Here is a 23,349-nt window from a genome sequence, read left to right on the forward strand (position 1 = left end):
CCAACAAGCATGGTGGTCTTGCTCCATGCGGTGTAATTACCATCTATGACCTTTTCCACGCCTGTGCCCGAGGGCCTGTTGTGTCACGATCCGCCCATGCTTGTGCCGTTTGATTCACTGTTGCACAGGACTTTGATATTACTCATACAAGAATATTTGTGGGAACATCTCTCAGACAAACAAGTCTTAACTAGAGGGAATTCTCCTTCTACACTGGCGTAATTCATTTTCTCAAGTGGTGTAAGAGGTTGTTCCTACAGGCAGTGAAGGCAGCATGAGCAAGGCCAGAAGCTGTGCTGTTGGGAGGAGACCTGAAACAGGACAGGACATGCTGCAGCTCACCAGGGGAAAGTGCAATGTCACCCAAACTATGAAACTTTGTGTTTCATCTACTTTCATTATGTTTACATCACTTTTCAGCACATTGTTCCATTGAACTTTTAAGATTTATTCTCTGCATTTCAGGAAGCCACTGAAAGCAGGAATCAATGTCTGCTGTTTATAGGTCACAGCCTTTCAAGGTTAAAAATTAATCCAACTGAATACTTCTCAAGGATTAAGAATATTTTATTTAGATCTTCCTTCTCTGGGATCAGCTGATCTTTTACTGTCATTGTCTGTTATTGTGAAGTAATGATATTACGTTACAGGGGCGTTCAAGTACTGTACATTCAATTACTTAAGAAATCCCCCCCCCCCCCCCCTCAGAATTCTGAAGAAAAAAAAGTACAAATTCTGAGAAAAAAGTCAGAAGTTTTTTGTTTTTTTCCTGCACAGTGGCTCTAGTCCTCTTCCTTGTGTAAGAAATTAAGGCTGTAATGATTAATTGTTTTTTATAAAATCTAATCGTCTTTATATTTGAACAGCTAGACAAGCATATGGGGTTATTCTCACAAATGCTGTTCACAAAACATCAACAAAATAAACAACTTACTTTGAAACACCTTTCATAATGAGGAAAAAAGAGAGGCAAACTGACATTTCAAATGTTCTACTCCAAGTGATGCATCATGGGATGGGAGTGGTTGGCAAGTTTAAAGGCACAGTGTAGACGTCTCAGGACAAACAAATTAGATTGTGGCAGAGGAAAATTAAGTGCAGGCAAAAACATTTTTGATAGCAGCAATATTCTGTTTTTGTTAAGCACCATCAATATCACTTTTAATCATAAATACATGCATTCCTGCACAATACTGGGCTTATTTATTTCTGAAATTACAAATAAATAAATGGAGTTTGAAATAAAAGCAAATGAAGGGATCTGGACACAAAAATCACAAGTCAAAGAATTTCCCCCAGGGATTAGTAAAGTGATCTAATTCTGATTCTGATAAATAGTATCTACTAAATATTGTTTTCTGAAAGAACGACCTGGATATGCCCTACCACCTAAGTTCTTAGTTTGGATAAAGCAGTACAGAATACAGATGTTATTAAAATATGAGTAATAATTAGATTCTAAATCTAAAAAAAAAACATAGTACAACTCCTCTTTATTTATATCCAATATTAAAAAGCTTCATCTTCTATACTATCACAATTTAAGTAACTTTGCATAAATAAAATTGTATTTGTGGCCAAAATGACATCATTACATCACACTCAGATTGAGTGAAGTTGCATAACACAATTTCATGCATAACAAATTAAGTATTACAAATTAAGCATCCATTAGACAAATTTTTTTTTTAAACTTTCTGAATGAAGAAATATCTCCACAACTGTACAAAAGTACATTATAAACGACTTATTATTATTATTATTATTATTATTATTATTATTATTAATAATAATAATAATAATAAGGAATACTATACACTATACTTTTAGAAGGAAACCAGGGTTAGTTGAAAATGTAAAAGAGTCACGTTTATTTGATGAATGGGTTAATTATGTTAAAATAAGCTGTGAACACAGAAAATGTATCGTCAAGAAGTCATTTCAACTTGTGTCTGTGAGGGAAAAATGTAAAACAAACTTAAGAGGCCTGTAGACTCAGGATGCAGCTGTTTACCAGTCAGCCCTAATTTGAATTTGAACGATAGTTAGAAAGATCCTTCCGGGTTATTGAGTTTGAAGCAGGAGGTGTCAGAAAAGTTAACGCAGGCCACAACTGGCTTGCAGGACCCAGGCGCTTATAGCATTGTTGCTAAAGCGCCTTATTCCCACCAACAGGGAGAAAAACCATTGTGGGACAGGTTAGTTTCACCCGACTTATAATGTATGGTTGCAATAATACCAGTAGGACTCTTACAACCATACAAATACAAGAAATATGCAACAAGTCAGGTGAATTGATTTTGAATATATTGTGTAATCCTATAATCCTCTATTAAAAAGCAATTATGAGTCTAAGAAGACCTGGAGATTGATTGGAGATTAAAAGACACTTGGTGGATATAAACTCTGCTCTGTAGGTGTAAAGACAGCTATAATGTGCGTCCAGCGAACACAAACTTTCCCCAGACTACCTGTGAGGAGCTAAAGAGGATCAGGAGACTCATTGATCCCACTGGCCATGTACAGATCTGATCAGAGCTGAAGCGATTACTGAGACTCCTGAAGAGACCAGGATAGCTCACTATTATCGTCACACTAATCACCTCAGTTAGAAACCCACAGTGAACAAACATGGATGTTTTTCATATGAACAATCTGTTTTAGACATCAAGAGACAAGAATAAAACAGTGAAGAGCCAGTGGAAAATCCATTTTCTTTTCAATATGGCTTTATCTAATTTAACGTTGTTTGGGTCTGGAGCCCATCCCCGCTGACTGTGGGTGAAGCTTGAGTACACACTGGACAGGTTGCCGGTCCATCACAGGCAAACACAGAGAGACAGACAATCTCAAACGCTGACATTCACACCCACGGACAATTTGGAGACAACTCATTTTTGGAGTGTGGGAAGAAGCTAGATTAGCTGAAGAAAACCTGCACAGGCCTTCAACCCTGTCACAAAGCTATATCAGGGATATTCTCGCTGGCAGGCCTGATTCAGTATGAAGTTTAATTATATAATAAAAGATGCTGTCTTTAACATGTTCAAAGCTTTCCGTCTGAATCTAGTGTTAATCATTTAGATTAAACTCAGATCACCAGTACATCAATTGAGAAATGAAAATAATGATATTTGTATCTGTAAGAAGCAGGGATGCTAAAATCATACCAATAACTTAAACATCACAAGCTGTACATATGGTCTCAGCAGGGCCAGCAAATTCTGGTTAATTTCAAACATACGTGATTCAGCCATGATGATCAGTAGATCCTATATTGGTTTATGATTCCTGTTATCTTAACATAAATAGAAATAGAGACAGAAAGGAAAGGAAAGTCATGCACCCACTATTTCTGTATGATGCATCATTAGTGACACTGCCTTCCTCTGATTGTGAGCTTTATTGAGAAAGGGCAGAATGTGGGAAAACCATCAAGAAAACAGCAGAAAAACATGAACATTTGTGCACCGGTGTATAATCTTCCTGTCCTGAGTGCATCAGTCCTAGTCACTTTGGATATTGGGTAGAGGTGACGACTGTGCTTTTCGAGATCGTTGCACATGATGCACCATCAGCAGCGCTCAAGTAGCAAGAGGAGACAGAATATCGGCGGAAATAGAATCATCATTGTCTGTGCACAGTGTCAGCGCTGAGGGCCCTCGTCAAGTGCACAGAGGTGGAGGCAGCAGTTAAAGAAAATGGCAGCAGGGCTCTTTCATGATAAAGCAGAGCTGATGTTAGAAGGTGGAAAAATGATCCCCTGTGGGTTAAGTGCTGACCATTCAATCTCAGGAGGTATGTGCTATGTCTATGTATCTTGAACCAGTGTGAGTGAACTTTCTCCTACGTATACAATATGAAAAGCTACCAAGCTGAAAAGGCTCAAGTTGATCTGCCCCTGGAATCATACTCTGGCAAAACAAAGAAGGCAGTAAATGCAGTTTGATCCAGCCTATATCTTTAGGATCCATTGGTGCTTAAATGAGATTTTTTTAAATACGAAATACAGGAGAAAATTATTTCAGTTATACTGTTTAAATTTTCACCTCCTTGTGCAAGAAGCTCAACCTCCGTCGGGAACAATTTGGGGTTCAGGAGCTGCACTTACCTGGACCATACTGCGAGAAAACTGGTTAAACCCTGATCACACCATGTCAAAACCCCAACATGATTAGATTGGCTCAAACTGATGGAAATTACAAACAGATCAGAGGAGGAGGTATAACCCTGTTTCCAAACAGTCCATGTAAAGGGCTCATGGGATTGATTCCCACCATCGGAGCTTTGTGCCCCAGTCTGTTACTGTGGTGGGGGGGGGTGTGGCCGAGCTGTGGCGAGCTGGATGAGCGGCTCAGGTGAGGCGATAGGGAGAAAGGTGATGCAGCACACCTGAGTCCTTTCAGGGATTGATTGCCTCCTTCCCCTCTCTCGTGGTGCGGTGGGGAGATAAAAGGATATGGCGCCACATCGTTGTATAAAGAACCAACCTGAGGTGTGCAATTGTGTGGTACAGTAAGGTAACGCCGACGCTGATGCGTCACTCGTGGTGTTTTTGAAGAAAATGGCAGCAGCAAACCACGACTTGTTGATGCAGGAGACACTGTTGATCTTAAACATATTACTGTAGGAGATACAACAAGCTTGATTGGTGTTCTGGGTGAGGCTGGATGAAGGATCAAGTGTGCATGTCACAAACACACAATGTACAGTATTACCTGATCGATCAACTAACTGATTGAGATTGATTCGGTTAGAATGGCTCATTCAGTTTTTATTGTCCAGGAGGCAATTGAATCTGTTAACTATAGAGAATTCAATTAGATTTAACAAGAAAGTGACCATGGAAACATGTGGACAACATGTGGACAAAGCAAAATTGCGATTGAACCACCAACCTTGTGATTAAAAGACAATCTACTCCACCTGAGCCACCACCACTCTGAATGTAACATGTCACTGTAACTTCTGCTTCACCTTGTTTTTCACAATTTGTCAGGCTTGTACATTTTGGACACTTTCATCTGCATGGGAATTGGATGAGTGGGAACGTGGGTCCATAATTTAGTTTCTTCCCAGCGAAAGAAGGAATTATAAAGGTGATGCTTGAAAAAGACCATGGAGGATGTCGGCCCTTTGCGGGAGCAGATTTAATTGGGATCAGGATGGACTGAAGATATGTAATGCTTTTGCTATAAACGAAAGGTTCTTGGGTCAATTTCGACAGTGGCTGTAAGGCTCAATCAGCAGCTCTGTGACCCAGAGCAAGGCTTCTGACCTTCTCACCATGTTGTACATGTCATGTCATCCAAATGCAAATTGAGTTCCACTGAACTTGGAACTTGCAGTAAAAAAAACTGACAGTTTATTTTGACTGATATAGATCCCCATGGTGGACGTGGAGGCAGGTGAAATGCTCCTTTTTACTTTAAAAGTCATTTACTGGGGTCCACGTCACATCAGGGTAACGTGCTAATGTCGTGGTTCATGTTCTAAGTTCAAAGCAGTTCCTTCAGAACATTCACACTGTGATTTCTGATTAGTTATGAAGTTAATTTGAGCTGTCATCTCCACATGTAAATATGATATCACTTCACAAGTAGTATATGTGTTACGCTAAATCTGGACTCTTTAGTTTATGATGTTTATTTTGTAGCTTTTATGTGTTTTGTTAACTGTTTGTGTCCCTGTTTGACGCAATATTATGTCCAGTTTCTATTAGCATCCGTTATTCAGTCAGAAATCAGCCAGACGCAAAGTACAATACCACTGACTTTTAAAACCAAACCTGTTTCTGCAGATATAAATGTGAGTTTAACATTTTGTGCAAATGCTTATTGTTTCGGGAATACGTTGATTACATTATTTACAGTTTGGATTTCTGAGCCAAATGTAATCGATGGAAGTAAATGTGTAATTGATAATAAATTATTTATAATCTAAATCACTCCGTACATGATGTACACAAACCTATGACAGCTTTTGCATGCTTCAGAGACATAAGCTACATCATCACACCAAGTGTTCACACAGCCACAGTTATAGATGAATGAATTCATACATAACTTTATGCTTACACTGTTAAATGAAACCACTGACAGCTGCAGGGGAATTCCCTTTCAGCAGCATGATGTCAATTCTTATTTGATTAATTTATCCAAATTTTATTGTCACAATTGTATGTGAAATTATGTTATAACTACTGTGTGTTTAGTTTACACATTAAAGTACAAGGAATTAAAGGGCGATTTTCAAATACATTTCTGAAATGACACCAATAAACAGAATTTCATGGCTGCGACCGTCATATTTTATTGATGAGCTTTCCAGGCTTTCATAATTACTGTAGGTTGGTGCTTGACCTTTTTTGTTTGTAGCACATCAAGTGTGGACTGCAATGACAGGAAAGCTTCTTAGGTATTTCTTTCTGTGTGATTTCTGGCCTCAAGCTCACTTCCTGCTACTCTACCCTCAACTTCTGAGGCAAGAGTGTAGAACCCGTTTTAGTTCAGGGGCCACATACAGCACAGGCTGATATTAGTGAAGACGAGAGCAAAAAGACAGCGTAAACTAAAATAACTCTTCAGCTTCAATAAACTTAAGTACAATCAGAAAATGTTCACACTGAATTATCTATTTTTATACAAAACCTAAAATAAAATTCTGAAATTACTTATTTTTTTTCAGTTATGTTGGGTTGTGTTATTTTCTACTATCCACAGTGGACAAATTATAAATAGCATATTTACTTTCATTTAAAGACTGTTTAAAAATGGTTTAAAAGCAGTTGATGTCTTTCTGGACAACTTTTGCATGGGGCAAATTAGACCCTCCGACAGGCCAATTTTGTCCCGCTGCTTTTATGTTTCAAACACCCTGTGTTGTTATTATTTTAATTTACTTAGTCAGGAATGTCAAACTCATTTGCAATACACATAGCCAACTCCATTGAGTGGTCCCAACCAGGAAAATTATAGTGTAACAAGCTGATAATCACTCCAAGTGTATCTTTACCTTAGAGCTTACAAAAAAAAAAATAATAATAATAATACAAGAAAGACATCAGATATGTGGAGTATTTCCTTTTTGACAACATTAAAGGCGAAACAGAGGTGTATTACAAAGTGTGAAGCCTCACTGAAATGAACAGTTCACTGATTTTCTCACGGTTCCCTTTTCCTTTTTCCTCTGTTCCCTCCACATGCACATGTTTGAACGCAATCACAGCTCGCTTTGTGTAGTCATTTCGCAGCTCCTCGCTGAGAGTAAGTGTGAATTGGTATCCTTGCTGGTAACGTACAGCATGCAGTTATTTATCTATCTATCTATCTATCTATCTATCTATCTATCTATCTATCTATCTATCTATCTATCTATCTATCTATCTATCTATCTATCTATCTATCTATCTATCTATCTATCTATCTATCTATCTATCTATCTATCTATCTATCTAGCACTAACCACTACGCTGTGCCATCAGACCAAACATTCATTGGTAATGAATTAATTGTTGAAGAGTTATATCCTTGAGGACAATAATAGAAATATAAAAATAGTGTTCATAGCGTTTTCAGTATATTTTTTGTACTAAATATTTAAAACTACTTCCTTATAGCAAAGAATAAACAATTTTTCTTTTAGTTCATGCAATGTTGTATTGTTTCTGTAAATTGAGAGTATGTTTGAAGTACAGTGGGTTCAACATCTTTGATGAAAATGTACTTTCCCAATGAGAATCCACCCTGGCAGGCGTCTGAACACGTAACTCCTCGTCCACTGTCATCACTGGAAACAAACACCATGTGAATACCGCGTCACGCTGCTCGTCTAGAAGAGCTTTCTGCACATGATGTGAAGAGAAGTCTGATGAATATAATGACTGATATACAGAACATATGATGTTGTCGCTTACTTACTGTGACAATAGGATACATGGTTGGAGTACAGCTACAGAATTATTACGATCACTAAAGGATCAGAACTAACAATGTCTGTTTCATATCTACTTACTCTAATGTCACCACAGTGTCTGTCGCTCTTCGGCCCAAAGGGTATTTTCTCATGCGGATGACATTAAAGAAAATGCACTGGCCACTTTTCAATACATCTCTCTCCGATGACAGGAAAATGGCATTTTAGGGGCAATTGCAATTCCATGTTAATCCACGTTTCTTGATTTTCTGTACAGGCATTGGATTTACGTCTAATTTGTCTTGAACACAACAATGTCCCCCACAGTGTTGAAATGAATTGGAATGAAAGTATAAATCCTATCTGTGTTTAGAAAAGAGTATGGATGGAGTCATACTGATACCAATATTGATTATCGGGTCCGACGCCACATGGAGTACTCGTACTTGTAGACAGAAAAAGATCCCTAATCCCACCCAGCAAGTACTTTTGCCCCCAAAGTACTTTTGTCCCCAAAATGCAGTCAGCCTTCAGTTGGGGTCATGACTTTCAGGTATATCAGGGCTACATGATATCACTCTTCTTGTTGTTTTCATAAAGGACAGTAGGTAACTTTAATAATGACTAAGACCTGGGACAGGTGGACGCACACATGCTGCTCTGTGTCCACTTGAGGCATTAAGATAGATGCAGCTTTAATATACCAGGCCAGATACTGTGAGTTACAATCAGACTTTGTCAGATGGTGTGTGTCTCATTTTAGTGCAGTGCCCCTCATTAAAGCCCGGGGAATGACCTAAATGTTGCATTTAAGGACACAATGTGCCCTTTGACCTCCTCCTCCCTCCTTCTTTCACTGTCCATTGTTGATGGACAGTCCAACTGCTGCCTCTCCCCTCCCTGCTCTACCTTCGTCACTGTCATCCGCTCAGGTTGTCAGTCTGACAACCTGATCTGACTCAGTCACTGCAGACCCATGATGCATCAGTGTAGCTGTCAGTCAGCCTTGTTTGACTGATGGATGGAGGGCCACATGTGGAGCTGATGCAAGGGAAACAGTATTTTGTTTACTTATACAGAAGCTGAACAGTGCAGGAGGTGGAGATCATTGCATACTCTGGAATGTAAATTTATAAGTTGGCCTTGTATACAGTATTTATTTACCATTCACACCTTGCACATTGGATAATACGTGAAGTATGAATAAAAGCAACCAGATTTACAGAACGTAGCTGTGTCTTTCCTCAATAATATTTTTCCGTCTTAGGGTCACAGGCTGCTGGAGCCACTTCCAGCTGACCAAGGGTGAAGGCAGAGAATGTCTACAAACACACTGAAACAGACAACCACACACACTCACATTCACAGCTATGTGTGTATAGTGATTGATACATACATAGCTGTGAATGTGAGTGTGTGTCTATCTTTGAATGTCTCTCAGCAAACTCAGAGAAAATAAATATCCATAGTGGAGCAATTAAAAAAAGAAAATAGTTGATTGCTCTCATTTCTGTGTTTAAAACCTCAGTTTTCAGTTTTGGCAAAACCAAATGTCCTTCACGTTCTACTACAAAACAACTATGGATGGCAGCATCAAGAATAAACACTGTTTTCGAACATTTGTTGCCTTTTCTTGGTTGTAAAGATTGTAAATATTTATATATTGAGGTTTACACTGTATAACAAGCTTGAAGTCCACACAGTTGTCTACACATTACAAGCAAAATGTAAAAACACAAATTAAATCTTCTTTACATATACATGGATAATTTCTGTGGTTAGAAATAAATATGCTACATTTCCAAAGGAACTCAAACTCAGCCATTGGTCTCTGAGAACCAGTCAGTAGGAAGTATGAGACCCTGGACAAACCCTGGACCTCTTAATGCAGAGATGGTGACTCAGTCCCACAGAGGAAAACAAATGAAATTGTGGCAATGACATAAGATATCAAACATGTGCAGCTTGTGAATGAAGTGACATTTTTAACCGAGGATTTAGAACCTTTTTTTATAAGCTAAAAGTTGCCTTAGAAGGAACTTTTATCATCAGTTTAGAATTAGAATAATTTCCCTCTGGAAATTTTGAGAGCTAAATTAATAAAACATAATACATTAGAAATATTGATGTGAATTAGCAGTAGAGCACACTAAATGAGGCTAGATGTATTTATTTGTGTTCAGTGAGTGTTAAATGCATATAGTATGGCAGTGTACTTTTCATTTCTGATGTCAGATTGCTGTCATCAAGTTCACCTGAAATAAAGACTTTTCTTGGGCAATGGGTATTACACACTCGGTTACATAAATCTAAAGTAGAGCGTACAGACAGCTGTTGAGGCCCAGCTGTGTCTGTTTGTAATGATCTTATCGCAGCAGCTGAGGCGACCTCTCCCACAGCCCACTTCTCTGCTCCTCCCCCACCCTCACTTGGACACGCAAGTCCAAATAAAGATGACATCACTCTTAACGTGACTCAGAGCAGCCGGGCCCGAGCCAGCGGCCCGTGAAGCTCAGCTGCCTGCAGACTCACCCATCTGCCGCCTGAAATCCACAGCATCAGCCCCCAGCCGAGCTTCATCAGCACTCCAGAGATTCACCAAACAGGGGTGGGGCATTAAGGGAGAGCTTGGAGTGAGCTATGAGGAGGGTGGAGGGGATGGCGGTGGCGGGGGCGGGGGGGGTTGTACAGTGCCTGTCTTTCCCCACAGACAGTCGAGCACATCACAGTCACAGCGAATTAATCCAACACGCGGTGGTGGCGTGCCGACAGCCGGCTGCAGCTGTGGGATTGGGCGCCCTTGCCTCGCGAGCTGCTGCTGTGTCATCCTCCCCCACCTCTCCTTCCCCCCACTCCACAGTAATGATCTCCATCTCTCTGCTTACTGTATGATTTCCCCCCCTGGCTTCTACTCCTCTGTTTTTGTTTCTTTGCTCCGCTTCTGTGCAGCTGCAGCGACAGAGAGATGTAGATCCTGAATATGCTCACTGATCAGCACAATTGCCTTCAGTCTGAACGACTTCTGAAAATTGGTGTTTCAACTAGACATATGTAGACGTAACATGACAAAACATACCACCTGATTCATCCAACTTGGACTATTTTTGAGTGCAACAAACAACAAGTTGAATTTATTCTATGCAGCCCCGTATTTTAGGGTTATTTGTCGATGAATGATGCCAATAGTTCCATGGGAAGACATATGTCCCCGTGTTTTACTTGCAAGGTCTTTTGATGGATAGATTAGGATGTATCATCACCGGGGCAGTGGTGGCCTAGAAGTTGGAGAATTAAGCTTGTCTTTGTAAGTTTGAATCCTACTGTCGACAAGTGATCACTGTTGGTCCCTGAGCATGGCCTTTGACCCTCAACTGCAACCTGGGCATACACAGTGGCTGCGCACTGGTCCTTGGGGACCAGGTGTGGTAATGTTACAAAGGTCAAATACCAGGTTTTATGGCGTTAATGGGTGCTTTATAATGAAATTGCTTTTCTTCTGTTGTCAGCAGGTGTAAACGTCTCTGGGGGAAAGTAGGAGTTTGCTTATGATCTGTGCTGCCACCCTCACCACCTGCTGCAGCTCCTTTCTGGTAGCCGCCAGCTGGAAAACTACACACTGCATCAATAAATCCAGATACTTTGGACTACCCACTGATTTACGAGCAGATAAGGCTGGTTGCAGTTTTTAAGGAACACAGTCTCGGCAGGCTCGTTTTCACCAGGAGAGATTTTTATTGAGCCGACATGTTGACTCCAAAAAAGGTGTTCTTTATACTCAGAAGTGTGGTCATATTTCCTCAGCCTTGGGTGGCCTGGTGAACAGTCAAAGGTGACGGGGGACTAGAGAAGGTTTTGTGTTTTTGTTCAGGAAGAGTGTGGAATACTGTGAGATGTCCAATCCTGAGATTCTGTATTTTGGTGCTCAGGAAGCCGAGTATCCAATTACATTGAACTACCTAATTCTGGGTTGGCAAGTTTCTGTACCAGCACATGATCAATGACTGTATTAAAGGTAGAGCTAAAGTCTGCAAACAGCATCCTTATGTAAATGTTCCTCTGGTCTACATGTCTGAGAGCTGGGTGAAGAGCGACTAAGTCTTTTACTTTACTTTTGGGAAAGTTTTGAGTGGTGATATTTGTTGAAACTTCATCACCCATTTGTACACATAGATGAAGACAGAGCTGCCATGTAAGCCATTTGGAGCAACATCAACAGGAGGAAAAAGAGTCTTACAACTCACCGTGGGTTTGTATGCAGACCCGCCAAACCCTCTGAGCCACAGCAGCCCCAGTAATCAAAGATTTGGATGAAGGCTCAAAGTATCTTCCACAAGATTTTCTGTTTATCTTTTATTTGTCTGTGAGGAAACTTACAATTAACTTTGCTGTATAGTTATCTTTTCTGGTTTGAATTAAATGTCAAGCTCAGTTTTAATGATGTGCTTCATATATTCTGTCGAAACATGAACATACTCTTTGAATATGTTGTCATATGGCAGTGAATGACAAGTCTTTGGGCTGAATAATGACTACACTGTTTGCTTAGACAGCAGGTGACACCACTATCTGGTGCAACAAAGCTGAAATCCTACAAGTATGAATTAATTCCTACACCATAACACCCAAAGACTTAATCCAAGCCAATTAATTCCTCAAAAAAATACATTTCTAATTTCAGTCCCACATTTGTACTCCTTTATCGTGAGCTTGTTGCCTGTTGTTATACATGTGACCCAGAGGGATGAATATATAAACTATGTAAAACTGCAAATGCAGAATACATTGCATGGAGCCAGATTTACATTTTTGGCTGCATGATGACATGCTCCAAAGTGATGAGGAGGATAAATATTATGCATAAATGAATTTATAAAGAGGCTGCAACCCACTCACTTCTCTTATAGCAAACATTAGGAATGAGCAAACGACTTCTAAGACATCACAGACCACTTTTCTGGCATTATTTTGAAGACACTGCATTTAATTTTCAAATGTGAGAAAAGTTCAAACATCTATCATGTCTAAGGCAATGATGAAGCTGTATAAAGACATTTTCAGGACAGTTAAGGTATGCGTGATAGCTGCATCCTAATGAGACTCTATGGTAAGAAGAAAGTCATTATACAGTGTTTGCATTGCTGTGTTGATACATTCTTGACAGGAAAATGTAGAGAAATGCACAGTTACTTGGGATATGCACGTAAGATCTAGTCAGAAAATTAAATAAACCAAACAGCCAAATCTTTGTCGTTAGGTAAATAACACTGATTGTGATTACATGGTTATACACATATATATAGACAATATGAAATCACATCAGTCATTTAAAAATGAAAAATGTATTCATAAAAGAGAAAGGATTTTTCAGCCTTTTGATCCTAACTCCGAGTGACAGAAGCAACTGAAAACTGGTGATGTGGATGTTTGTGGCCTGCTAGGATCACTCTTGCCTTATTTACTGATCTCTATTCATGAATGTTAGTGGGGTAATTCCGGGCTGCGCCAGCAACTTTACTGTTTACTTTGGCAATGCTGAAAAATCTCTTCTTCTTTGCATGATAAAAGTCCAAACCATCGGATGACGGCAAAAGGTTTTGAAGACTCAACAGATCAAAAGTAAAGCGATCCTCATAAAAATAGAATCCATATTAAACCATGCGATACACTTTCTGATGAATACGCAATCAAGAACTTTTCCCAGGTCATCATGCTGGTTCATGATCTATCGTTAGGTGTACTATTAGGCAGTAAGAGAACCTGTCCTCCTTAAAGTTCACTGCTAGAAACAGGATGAAAGAACAAGCAGAAGGATTTGAACATGTTTCAAAAGGGCTGGGCTATTTTGTTTCCAGTCTCCAATATTTAGTTTCTATTAAAAGTGTTCCGATTATGAATAGGAGTGCTCTCGAAACTTTTCAATGCACGTGCATCACCGAGAAGAGTTCACTGCTAACATTTTGATGACAGATAACAAAAGTGCCCTCTGAGAGTTCGAGTGAGGTCCATGTTTTAACTGGACAGAGCTGTTTGAACGTAAAAAGGGGACTGACACAATACATGGCAGGGGGACACAAATGGTGTGGCTGATTGATGGAAGATCAAGTCACAATCTATTTAAGTGTAATGCAGTTGCGTTTGAATCTGAGTATATGTTCCGAAAGACACTGAGCAATAAAGATTGATTTACTGGGATTAATAAAAAAAACAACAACAATGGGATCACTTGTTAAGAACTTTATTTACCGTCTGAAAAGTCCATTATAAACAAAGACTGGTGGGTATCAGGTGTAACTTTCACACTATACGTCTGTGGTTTCAGTCTGTATGTGTTGCTGCTTGCTGAAGTTGCCTCAGCACAGCTTGACCTTAGGTTGATATTATCTCTGTTTTTGAACCGATACCTGTGGTGTTGACATTTACACAGTTTCACATCCCTGTTCTGGGGTTGAGGGGTGAATGTGCTGCTCCAAGAATAACGTGGCAATGGGACAATGACAGACCCAGAGTTTGGAAGGTTTATTGCTTGAAACATGTGAGAGATAATTGGCATAATTTCTACTTCCCTGTTTCACTTTTTCGCATGAAAGAAATATAGGAACAAAATGAGCGCATGCCGTTACAAAACCTGAAGCCATTTCAAAAATTTCTTTTGAAAATGAAATCATAAAACCCATAAATAAAAGTTACAAAGTCAATTTGGGATAAAAAAAAAAAAAAAGAAGGCCACACTACAGACTTTGGGATTTTAGTAGTCATATACATTTATTAACCATGAGAAAACAATTTGATAAACTTTATTATGACATTATGTTTGACGACATGATGTCCCCTAAACCAGAGAGGACAACTGCAACAGAGCACATTAATGCACATGAAGGAAAATGTAAACGAGCACGTGGTCTCGGAGAGGAAAGAAGCCAACTAAGAAGCCAGCTGTTATTTCTGTGATATTCATGCACCAGGAAGTAGCATCAAGGTTGGGTATAGCAGATAATGGAGAATCTCGATGTGGCGCCTCCTTCAACTCCTTGTTAATCTGCAAATTATCAGGTGTAGGAGCCATCTGGAAAAGAACTGCGAAATAACTAAAGTAATATTGATTCCTAGGGTTTGGTAAGTAGTTATGGTTAGTTCAGAGTTAATCTGACTGAAATGACTTAAACCAATACAAGCCAGACAATGAACCCCCCCATGCTCGTTTTGTCTCAACAGTGAATTGAAAAAAAAGAAAAAGAAGCAGACTAAACTGTCAAAAAGTCACCATCAGCTGTGAGTGCTGATGCAGCTCCGCTCGTGTGTTCGAGAGGCGTGTTCAAATCCACTTTGTGCTGAGCAAACATCACTCTGCACAGTGGTGTGTGTAACACTCCCTCTGAGTGGTGGTTATATCTTAAGCTGTTTAAATACAATGTTTGCATGCAAGAGTTGCATCCTGCATGGCGTCATTTTATTTTGATCCCAGTGGAAATTCTGAGAAAGTGCTTGGCAGAGCTCAAACACTGAAGTATTCTATTAGGCCTAATAGTTCCTCATTTGAAAGTGGCGGAGTCTGGTGAGTAATGAAAGTGACATTTCAGGCCAACACCAGTGTTAACAAGGATGCTGTTATTTCAGTGTGCCTACTGGACTTCTAAATTAGACCTCTAACAACCTGACGGAGCAGCAGTTCTCAGTCTATTTGCCACCGTGGAGCAAGCATGTGACTCAATTTCCAGTGAATTTGCGAGATATTATTAAAGAGCATGTTGTCAGAGAGAAACAATCACAGGATCCATCTGATTTAATTTGACACAGACAAACCAAAGCAACAAATGGAAAACAAACCCAGCCGGAGTGTTTGTTAGATAGTGTTTGTCTCTTCATTGGAGCGGGGGGACTTCATGTTATTTTTCATCTCTGATATTCAAATGATTTGTTTGAGCCTAAAAACGTGGAGGCTGCTTGATGGATAACAACTTAGACTGGAGCTATGAGCTCTGAAGTCTGGCTGTCTCAGCAAAATCCTGATGGGAGTGCCGTTGCAACTTGAGAAATACATGCAAACTTTAAAAAAAAATAAAAATAAAAATAATCAAATAACATATCAGTGGGCAAAGCACAAGACCTTCTAAATCCATCAGCATTAAACCTGGAATTAATTTTATATTTATAGTGTTATAATGTAAAATATATGAAAAAATAATGCAAAAACAGTTTCCTCACAAATAGTGCATTTTCCAGATAGTAGCTGCAGGCCTTTGATTCTTCCTTCGGCAAACTCAGGTCCCCCACATTTAAGGTCAAGATTTAACCCAATGTACTGCCGGAGAGCCTAAACTATTTACTACAACGCGCCTTATTTCTCTTACTGTATATTCTATCCATCCATCTTCTACACTGCTTCATCTAGTTTACGGCGCTGACGACTGCCACAGTATTGTAATATCTAAATGTGCCTTTGCATGCTTACAAGCAGAAACTGGAAGAATTCTGGTTCTTACATGAGAATCCATCCCGCCGCTCATATACATTGAGATAGATGAAGTATCAAAATGAACTTGTTGACATGTTTCATGTTCCCGGCCGGCAGAGTGAAGCTCCAGGAACACACATCCCACGCTGTGATGTAAAGCATCAGACCCAAGCTGCCCGCCATGACCCCTGGATTAAGGATTACCCACCACACACGGAGAAGCACGAGATTATGCTTTTGTTTTGTTACGTCCACTGCCGGACTGATGCCAAACCTGCAGTTACATGATACTCTTACAGCACACAGCACATGCACCGTTTGACACACCACACTCTTTCCGAAGCTTCCAGTGAATAAAAACGTTTCTGAAAAAGATGTAAAGGGGGGGGAAAGGGGCTAAAGAGAAGCAGGGGACTGCTGACTCAAAAGCTTTAGAAATGGATTCAGAAAGCTGTGCCTAACACTGTTCACTCCATTTTATTGCATATGTGTGAGTGTGACAAGCTTTTTGCTTCACTGTGAGATGACACTTCAAGCGACCGTACATGGTTGCTTCCATATTCCCTTATAACCTACAAAATAATGCCAATCACAGTGTTGTAAATTAGTGAAATAGTTGTGAAAAGAACTGCCTATCTACAATCTATTGAACCAAAACCAATCATGACAAAGCAGGAAAATTTAGTTTTACACATTAAAATACTACAAACACTGCTGTGTTTTTGTTCTTCTTCGGTCCATTATGTCTTATTGTAAGCATAATCTTTAAATTTTTCTGACATTTTAAATGACTACAGGAAGTAATTCTTCTATTTACAGACATTTTGAAGGTTTAAGATTTGTAATATGCATAACTTGATAAACAGATTTCTGCCCATCACAGTACTTCTATTATGTCTGAAATACCATACTTATAGCATGGTTGTTAACTTCAAGAGGTCACAATCTACAAAAAAAGTATTATAGTATATATCCACATTCATCAGCAGATAAGTGTGGCTGGGTATCTGCTAACCCAAGATGATGGACTGTTGGACAGAACCTGGAGAAACCATGCAAATACGCAAACTCCACACAGAAAGAAAATCTAATTGTAAGCAGGGATGTTTCTGCTGTGAAGTCAAAATGTTTACAATATATCACCATATCGATGAATGTCTTTCAAATCTATCACCATATAGGTTAAACAGAGCCTTCATGTCCAGTGCATCAAGTGAAGCTCACACGTGTAACTCTAAACACGTCGTCAACTTGGCTGGATGCAGTTCACTGTACCTGTTGGCAGGCGCCACTTGGAGGCTTCCACCTTGTAAGAGTACAAAACTCTGGCCCACCATGCAGCCAATCATAGTTTTTCACATTATAATTATACCATAAGTCAAAGGAAAAGCCTGTTCCTCGCAATAACAGGATATTATCACTTCAGGTTTTGTTGTTGTTGGCTCTCTATATAAGTTATTATGTGGATTTGAGGAGGGGAAAAAAAATCAATGTTACATGGGTTGCCTTCACTCTATGTACTCTATACTGCACATAATCTCGTGCTTCTGTAATTTGAATCGATACATAAAACTGACTTCAGAAATAATGGAACTCCTCAAGATGTTGTCTCGGGAATAGATAATATAGCAAGTTGAAGATGTGCTTTAATACAGAATTTTTTATTTATTTTTTTTCAAATGTTACGGGGCTTTTTACAGGATTTGTAAATGTCACAAAAGTAATTTAACTGTGGAGAAAACAAGTGTGAACTTTACTGTCAAACTTCAAACTGATGACGTGAGAGATGTTTTGCAGCTTGGACCAGGATTGAGTGAAAACACTGCGGAACTGATGGGGTCAGATTTATAGAAGACAGAGGGCGGACAGGGCAAATTGGACCTTTAGAAAATAGTGAGCTCCAAGGGAATACATTCCAACAAGAGTTCGCAGTCAGATAAATAAATGGACCACTTGGACACAGCGAAATTATTCACAGGCTAACCACCCTCATGCTCCAGTCCCGATGTGCAGTAGGCGTTATGTTACGGGCGGTGGACTCTTCTGTCATCAGCATCCTCAACCAATGGAGAAACTCGTGGAGGAGACACTTAAACAGTTCCTCCAGAGCGCAGCGGAGCAGAGCGCAGCGTCCGGCACAGCAGATCCATCCTCCCATCCGTGTACCAACGTCGGAAAGTGAGTTTCCCGGTTCTCATAATGGACTCGGCTCATTGTTTGTATTCATTTCGACCACCACGGAATGCTTAAAGCAGCAGAGGAGGTCTGCTGAGTAGATATCCAGGAAGAACATGCTGCTTTACGGACCGCTGACTTCTGCGTCTTGAGAGGAATATTAAGCTGACAGTGAGTAAAATTAAGGGTGATATCTAATCCATTCTGATCGTGATTATCAGTCTCAATCAAGGTGAAAATGTGATTACAATTATAGATTGTAAAACTTGGAATTCGGCTTTGAAGATCTGTTCAATTAATCTGAAAATGCGCTAAAACCCTGGAAGACGCGTGCGTTTCTGGCTTTTCTTCCAACTAACGGCAACCAAAGATTGCACTTTTCGGTAAAAATGCATTTTAAAGTGACTCTGTCAAAAGCCTGAAGGTAATTGTATGTTTGACATCCTGGGAGACGCACGAGACTTGCTGGTCAGCAGTGATCTGTGCGCGCAGGGCAGGTTTTTTCTTTTCTTCTTTTTTTTATGGGCATCTCTTTGAGTCCAGAATATTTTCTACTTGACAGCGCGTTTCAACAAAAGAACCTTGAGGATTTGACAACTGAAATCGAAAAACGGAATAAGTAATGACAGTAGTCTGTAGATACTCACATTCTGAACAGAGATGTCCTAAATACAGCATTTCTTTGAAAAACGAAATAAAATAAAAAGAACACTTTAATTTACCTTATCATATTTCCTATAGGAAATTGCGTTTTTGATCATGCAAAACATATATGTTTTCTTTGCATCTTGAGAAATTGGCAAATACATGGATTTACCCGCAAAAACCTGCAAAATTCAAATGCATGTCATTCTAATGAGTCTGGAGGACTTTCGGATGAAAAAACTGACTAATTGTGTCAAGGTGCATTCTGATATTCAGTCCGCTGTGGTCACCGTCAAAACCCAATAAGACGAAATCAGGCTGACTTCTGTGCATGAATTTATTTGGGATTTTTTCATATAAAGATGAAAACTTCGATGTCCAAGAAACTGCCTGATTGTGGATTAGAGTCACCGCAAGAGTCAGATGGGTTTTGTTTACTACTGCAGCTGTTGCTGTTGTTGTCCGATCAGATTATGATGTCACCACTCCTCGCGCTGGAGTTGTAGTATCCTCCTATTGGTCCCACGATCGGTCCATCCGTCCATCCATCACTCGGCGTACTGCTCCATCACGTGCGCGACCAAGAGTGAAGCCCATGCGCCAAATGATTCCAAGTACATGCTGACATGTACATGCTGACTGCAGGTCATGTGGCCTTGGATATTTACTATCCTAAAATTAATGATTTATAAGTATGCAAGTTTATCACTCCACTTATAAAATCATAATTATTATTCTAATAATCACAATTATTACAATAGTAATAAGAATTATTAGTAGTAATAGTAGAAGTAATAGTATTTCACACTCTTTTATGCCAAATTATAAAAAAAACAAAAACCTGACTATGATAAGCATAATCATTAGACAATAAAACAAACAATATAAATACATAATGAGCTTTCAAACACATCTCTGCACATATAGAGGAAATTACACAGTCAAAGCAATAAGTCTGGTTGGGGAGATGTAGGCAGGTGGTACTTTTTTTTTTTTTTTTTAAATGGGTCCCATCCATGTGGCAAAGCATTAAATGTGCATCAGGTCTGAACATCTCGTACCAATTATTTAGCAAAGTTATGGAGTGATTAGCAGCTACTGAGAAAGATCGCGACGTCAGCATTTGCTAGACGCTAAAAACTAGAGATAAAATTGTCAAAAAGAAGCTGAATTAACTACCCAATGTATAAAATTGCAGCAATCATTTATTACCATGACATACGCCGCTTAAACAAATCACATCTTCTTATCTGTGTTTTTCTTCTGTGCACCTTTCAGCCTTTTATTCTGATGGTTTGTGTTTTGCAAATCGGTTTCTATTTACTTAAAGTATTTTTCCTTGTTTTGTGCCAAAATAGTATGGTTATGGTTAGAAAAATAATTACAATGTAAGGATGTTGTAGGATATTTTTAAAAAATGAATTACTTGTGTGATTTTATAAACAACAAATCAACACATTCTGGCACTGATATGCAATAACAGCCCTTGGAAAGTGTGAAAATATTTTAGTATATATTGCTAAAACTATTTGAAACATCTCGATAAGCTTCTCATTGGATTCATAAAAAACTTAAAAGGAAATTATACTTTTTGAAAATGAAATCAATTAGAACATTTCTAATATGAAAATAGTAAAAATAATCTCAAAAAGACATACAAACTTTGAAATTCATCATCAAAATTATTATTATTATCTTTTAAATAAACAATCCTACTGTGATTTGCAATGTTCTGGCAATGACTGACATAACAGTTACTGCTTTAAAAAGTGTGGCTTCATATGTAATCAAGTAAGCATTCATGACTGTATGTTCACATTGGAGCACTTGGACAGCACAACGTTTTCTCATATAGTCCACAGTGCAGAAGGTTTGAGAACAACTGATTGTCAGCTTGTTAGGAATGGATGAAAGGCATAATGGTCGCTTTGCCATAAAAGGGTAAAAAAAAGTAAGAAGTAAGTGGTCAGTTGGGTGAAAGCTTCGCAGCAGGACTGGTTGATTATTTTACCTGATGATGATGATGATGATGATGATGATGATGATGATGATGATGATGATGATGATGATGATGATGATGATGATGATGATGATGATGATGATGATAAAGATGATGATGATGATGATGATGATGATGATGATTTCTTCACAAACACCTGAGGTTTAACATATTTTTCTGTTTGGGCTCGTTTCAGGTCATGATGTGAATGTGCTGCATCCATTGATGAAATGATTGAATCCAGCGCCGCAACCATGCTGGACAGAACTGAACTGGCACACTGCACTGTGTGCTGCTGTACTCTGACCAACAAGATCCTCATGGTGGTCTTCATGGTGCTCCTGATCTTTGCCATCTTGTTCGGGAACTTGGTGACTTTGGCGGTGGTGCTGGGGACCAAGCACTTCCACACACCACAGGGCTACCTGAAGGCCTCCCTGGCAGTGGCTGATCTGGCGGTGGGGATATTTGTGGTGCCGTTGTCCGTCTACGCTGAAGTTTATCTCATGCTGACAGACTCTGGACCAGAGTGGACTTCATACAACTCTCAATCGGTCAGTTTCCATCCCTGCAACATAATTGGGCCGATCTTTGCTGGGTGCACCTTGGTGTCCATCACCACCATTTTCCTGCTGACAATCGAGCGGAGCATTGCCGTGCTGAGGCCGCTGCACAAAGGCTCTGTGATTACTCGTAAAAGGACCACAATTCTGATTGTTCTCTCCTGGGTAGGGAGCTTCTTCCTGGCTGTGTCTCCAATGATTTTCAGCAATGAGATTGCTCTGGAGTATAACTCCTGCAGTCGGATGTGCAACTACGCCCTGGGGACAATCGGCGAGTTCCCCAGCCAGGCCTGGAACATCCTCCTCCTCTTCCCCGCGTTTGACTTCACCCTCCTCGGTGGCACCGTGGTCATTAACATCATCTCGCTTTCCAGCATCAGACAGCACTCGAAGCGCAGAAAACACCTGGCACAGACTGAATGCCAACACAGCACCAAACCTACTTTCTCAGACATTAAAGCTGCCAAGACCATTGGGACTTTAACCGTTGCCTTCACTGCATCATTCACTCCCATCGCCGTCTTTGTCGTTGGGAACGTTTTGGGTAATATATGGTGCAACTTTTCCTTTTTTGCCTTCTGGATTTTGGCCACAAACAGTTGCTGGAATGTCATTATTTACAGTGTGTGGGATCAGAAATTCAGGCTTCGCGCGCACAAACTGCTTATGCCTTTTCGAAGAAAAAATATCACCAAATCTTGAAAAAGAATAAAAATAAAAACAAACCAAAGGCTGACGACAAACCTGAGATGGACTATATATTTTAGATGTTTGTTTGTCGTACAAACTCTTTGTTCGGCACATCGTGAGTCTCATGAAGAGACGTGTCTGCATGTCCTGTGGATTGCTGTTGTGAATTTTTATTTGTTTTTACATCATTGAAAAGCATGGCGTGTTTTCAAATCACAAATGTTGGAATTTAATGTCCCCCACTGTGGGCATTTATCATACAAAAATCAGCCATAACATACTAACCACTCTTGGTTAAACTGATGAACACATCATGGCATTGGTTGTGAGTGGTAGAGTATGCACATTATGCAGGAAGTGAACATTCTTTCATAAAAAAGTGACATGTTACAGGCAGAAAGAAATTTGCAAACATGAGTTTGAGAGGAGTCAGATTGTGATGACTAGATGACTGGGTCTTCACATCTCTATAATTGCAGTTCTTGTGGGGTTTTTGGCAGTCCAAAGAACAAAAAGCAGTGAAATGACAACAGGCAACTTAGATTCATTCAGGCTGATTCTCTTGATCCCACCGGGGGCCCCACCTCACAACGCACAGGAATTAAAGGATCGTCTATCATCTCGGTGCCAGATACCACTGCACAGTCTGCCTCAATGATTCTGGGCTGTTCAAACACCAAAGGGGGAACTTTAAGAATGTGCATGTGGCCAGAATGTTATGGCTGATTTGTGTATTCTTTGCTATGTTAAATAACTGAGGCCTGTTTCAGTCTGATTGTTTGACCTGAGTGCAATCAATTAAAACCCGAGAAAAACTATATCTGTTTGGTTTTTGCATTGATGAAAGTTTTTTTTTTTGCTTTTTTTTCTGTGTGCAGTCTGCATGTTCTCCTTGTACCCGCCTTGGTTTT

At 39.6% G+C, this 23,349-nt stretch overlaps 1 protein-coding gene across 2 annotated transcripts; it reads left to right on the top strand.

Moving 5' to 3' along the window:
* Positions 1-18,357: 18,357 nt before the first annotated feature.
* LOC308115164 (beta-2 adrenergic receptor) lies at positions 18,358-23,248 on the top strand. 2 transcript variants are annotated; one of them, XM_080472543.1, is made up of 2 exons: positions 18,358-18,712; positions 21,382-23,248. In XM_080472543.1, exon 2 carries the CDS (start codon positions 21,416-21,418, stop codon positions 22,448-22,450), a length of 1,035 nt encoding a protein of 344 aa, XP_080328669.1. In that variant the 5' UTR covers positions 18,358-18,712; positions 21,382-21,415; the 3' UTR covers positions 22,451-23,248. The 2 variants fall into 2 exon arrangements, with proteins under 2 accessions (XP_080328669.1, XP_080328670.1); XM_080472544.1 differs by having other exon boundaries at positions 18,358-18,544.
* Positions 23,249-23,349: the final 101 nt, after the last annotated feature.

The sequence above is a fragment of the Lipophrys pholis genome (genome assembly GCF_963383615.2).
Source record: "Lipophrys pholis genome assembly, chromosome: 9".
Taxonomy (NCBI): Eukaryota; Metazoa; Chordata; class Actinopteri; order Blenniiformes; family Blenniidae; genus Lipophrys; species Lipophrys pholis.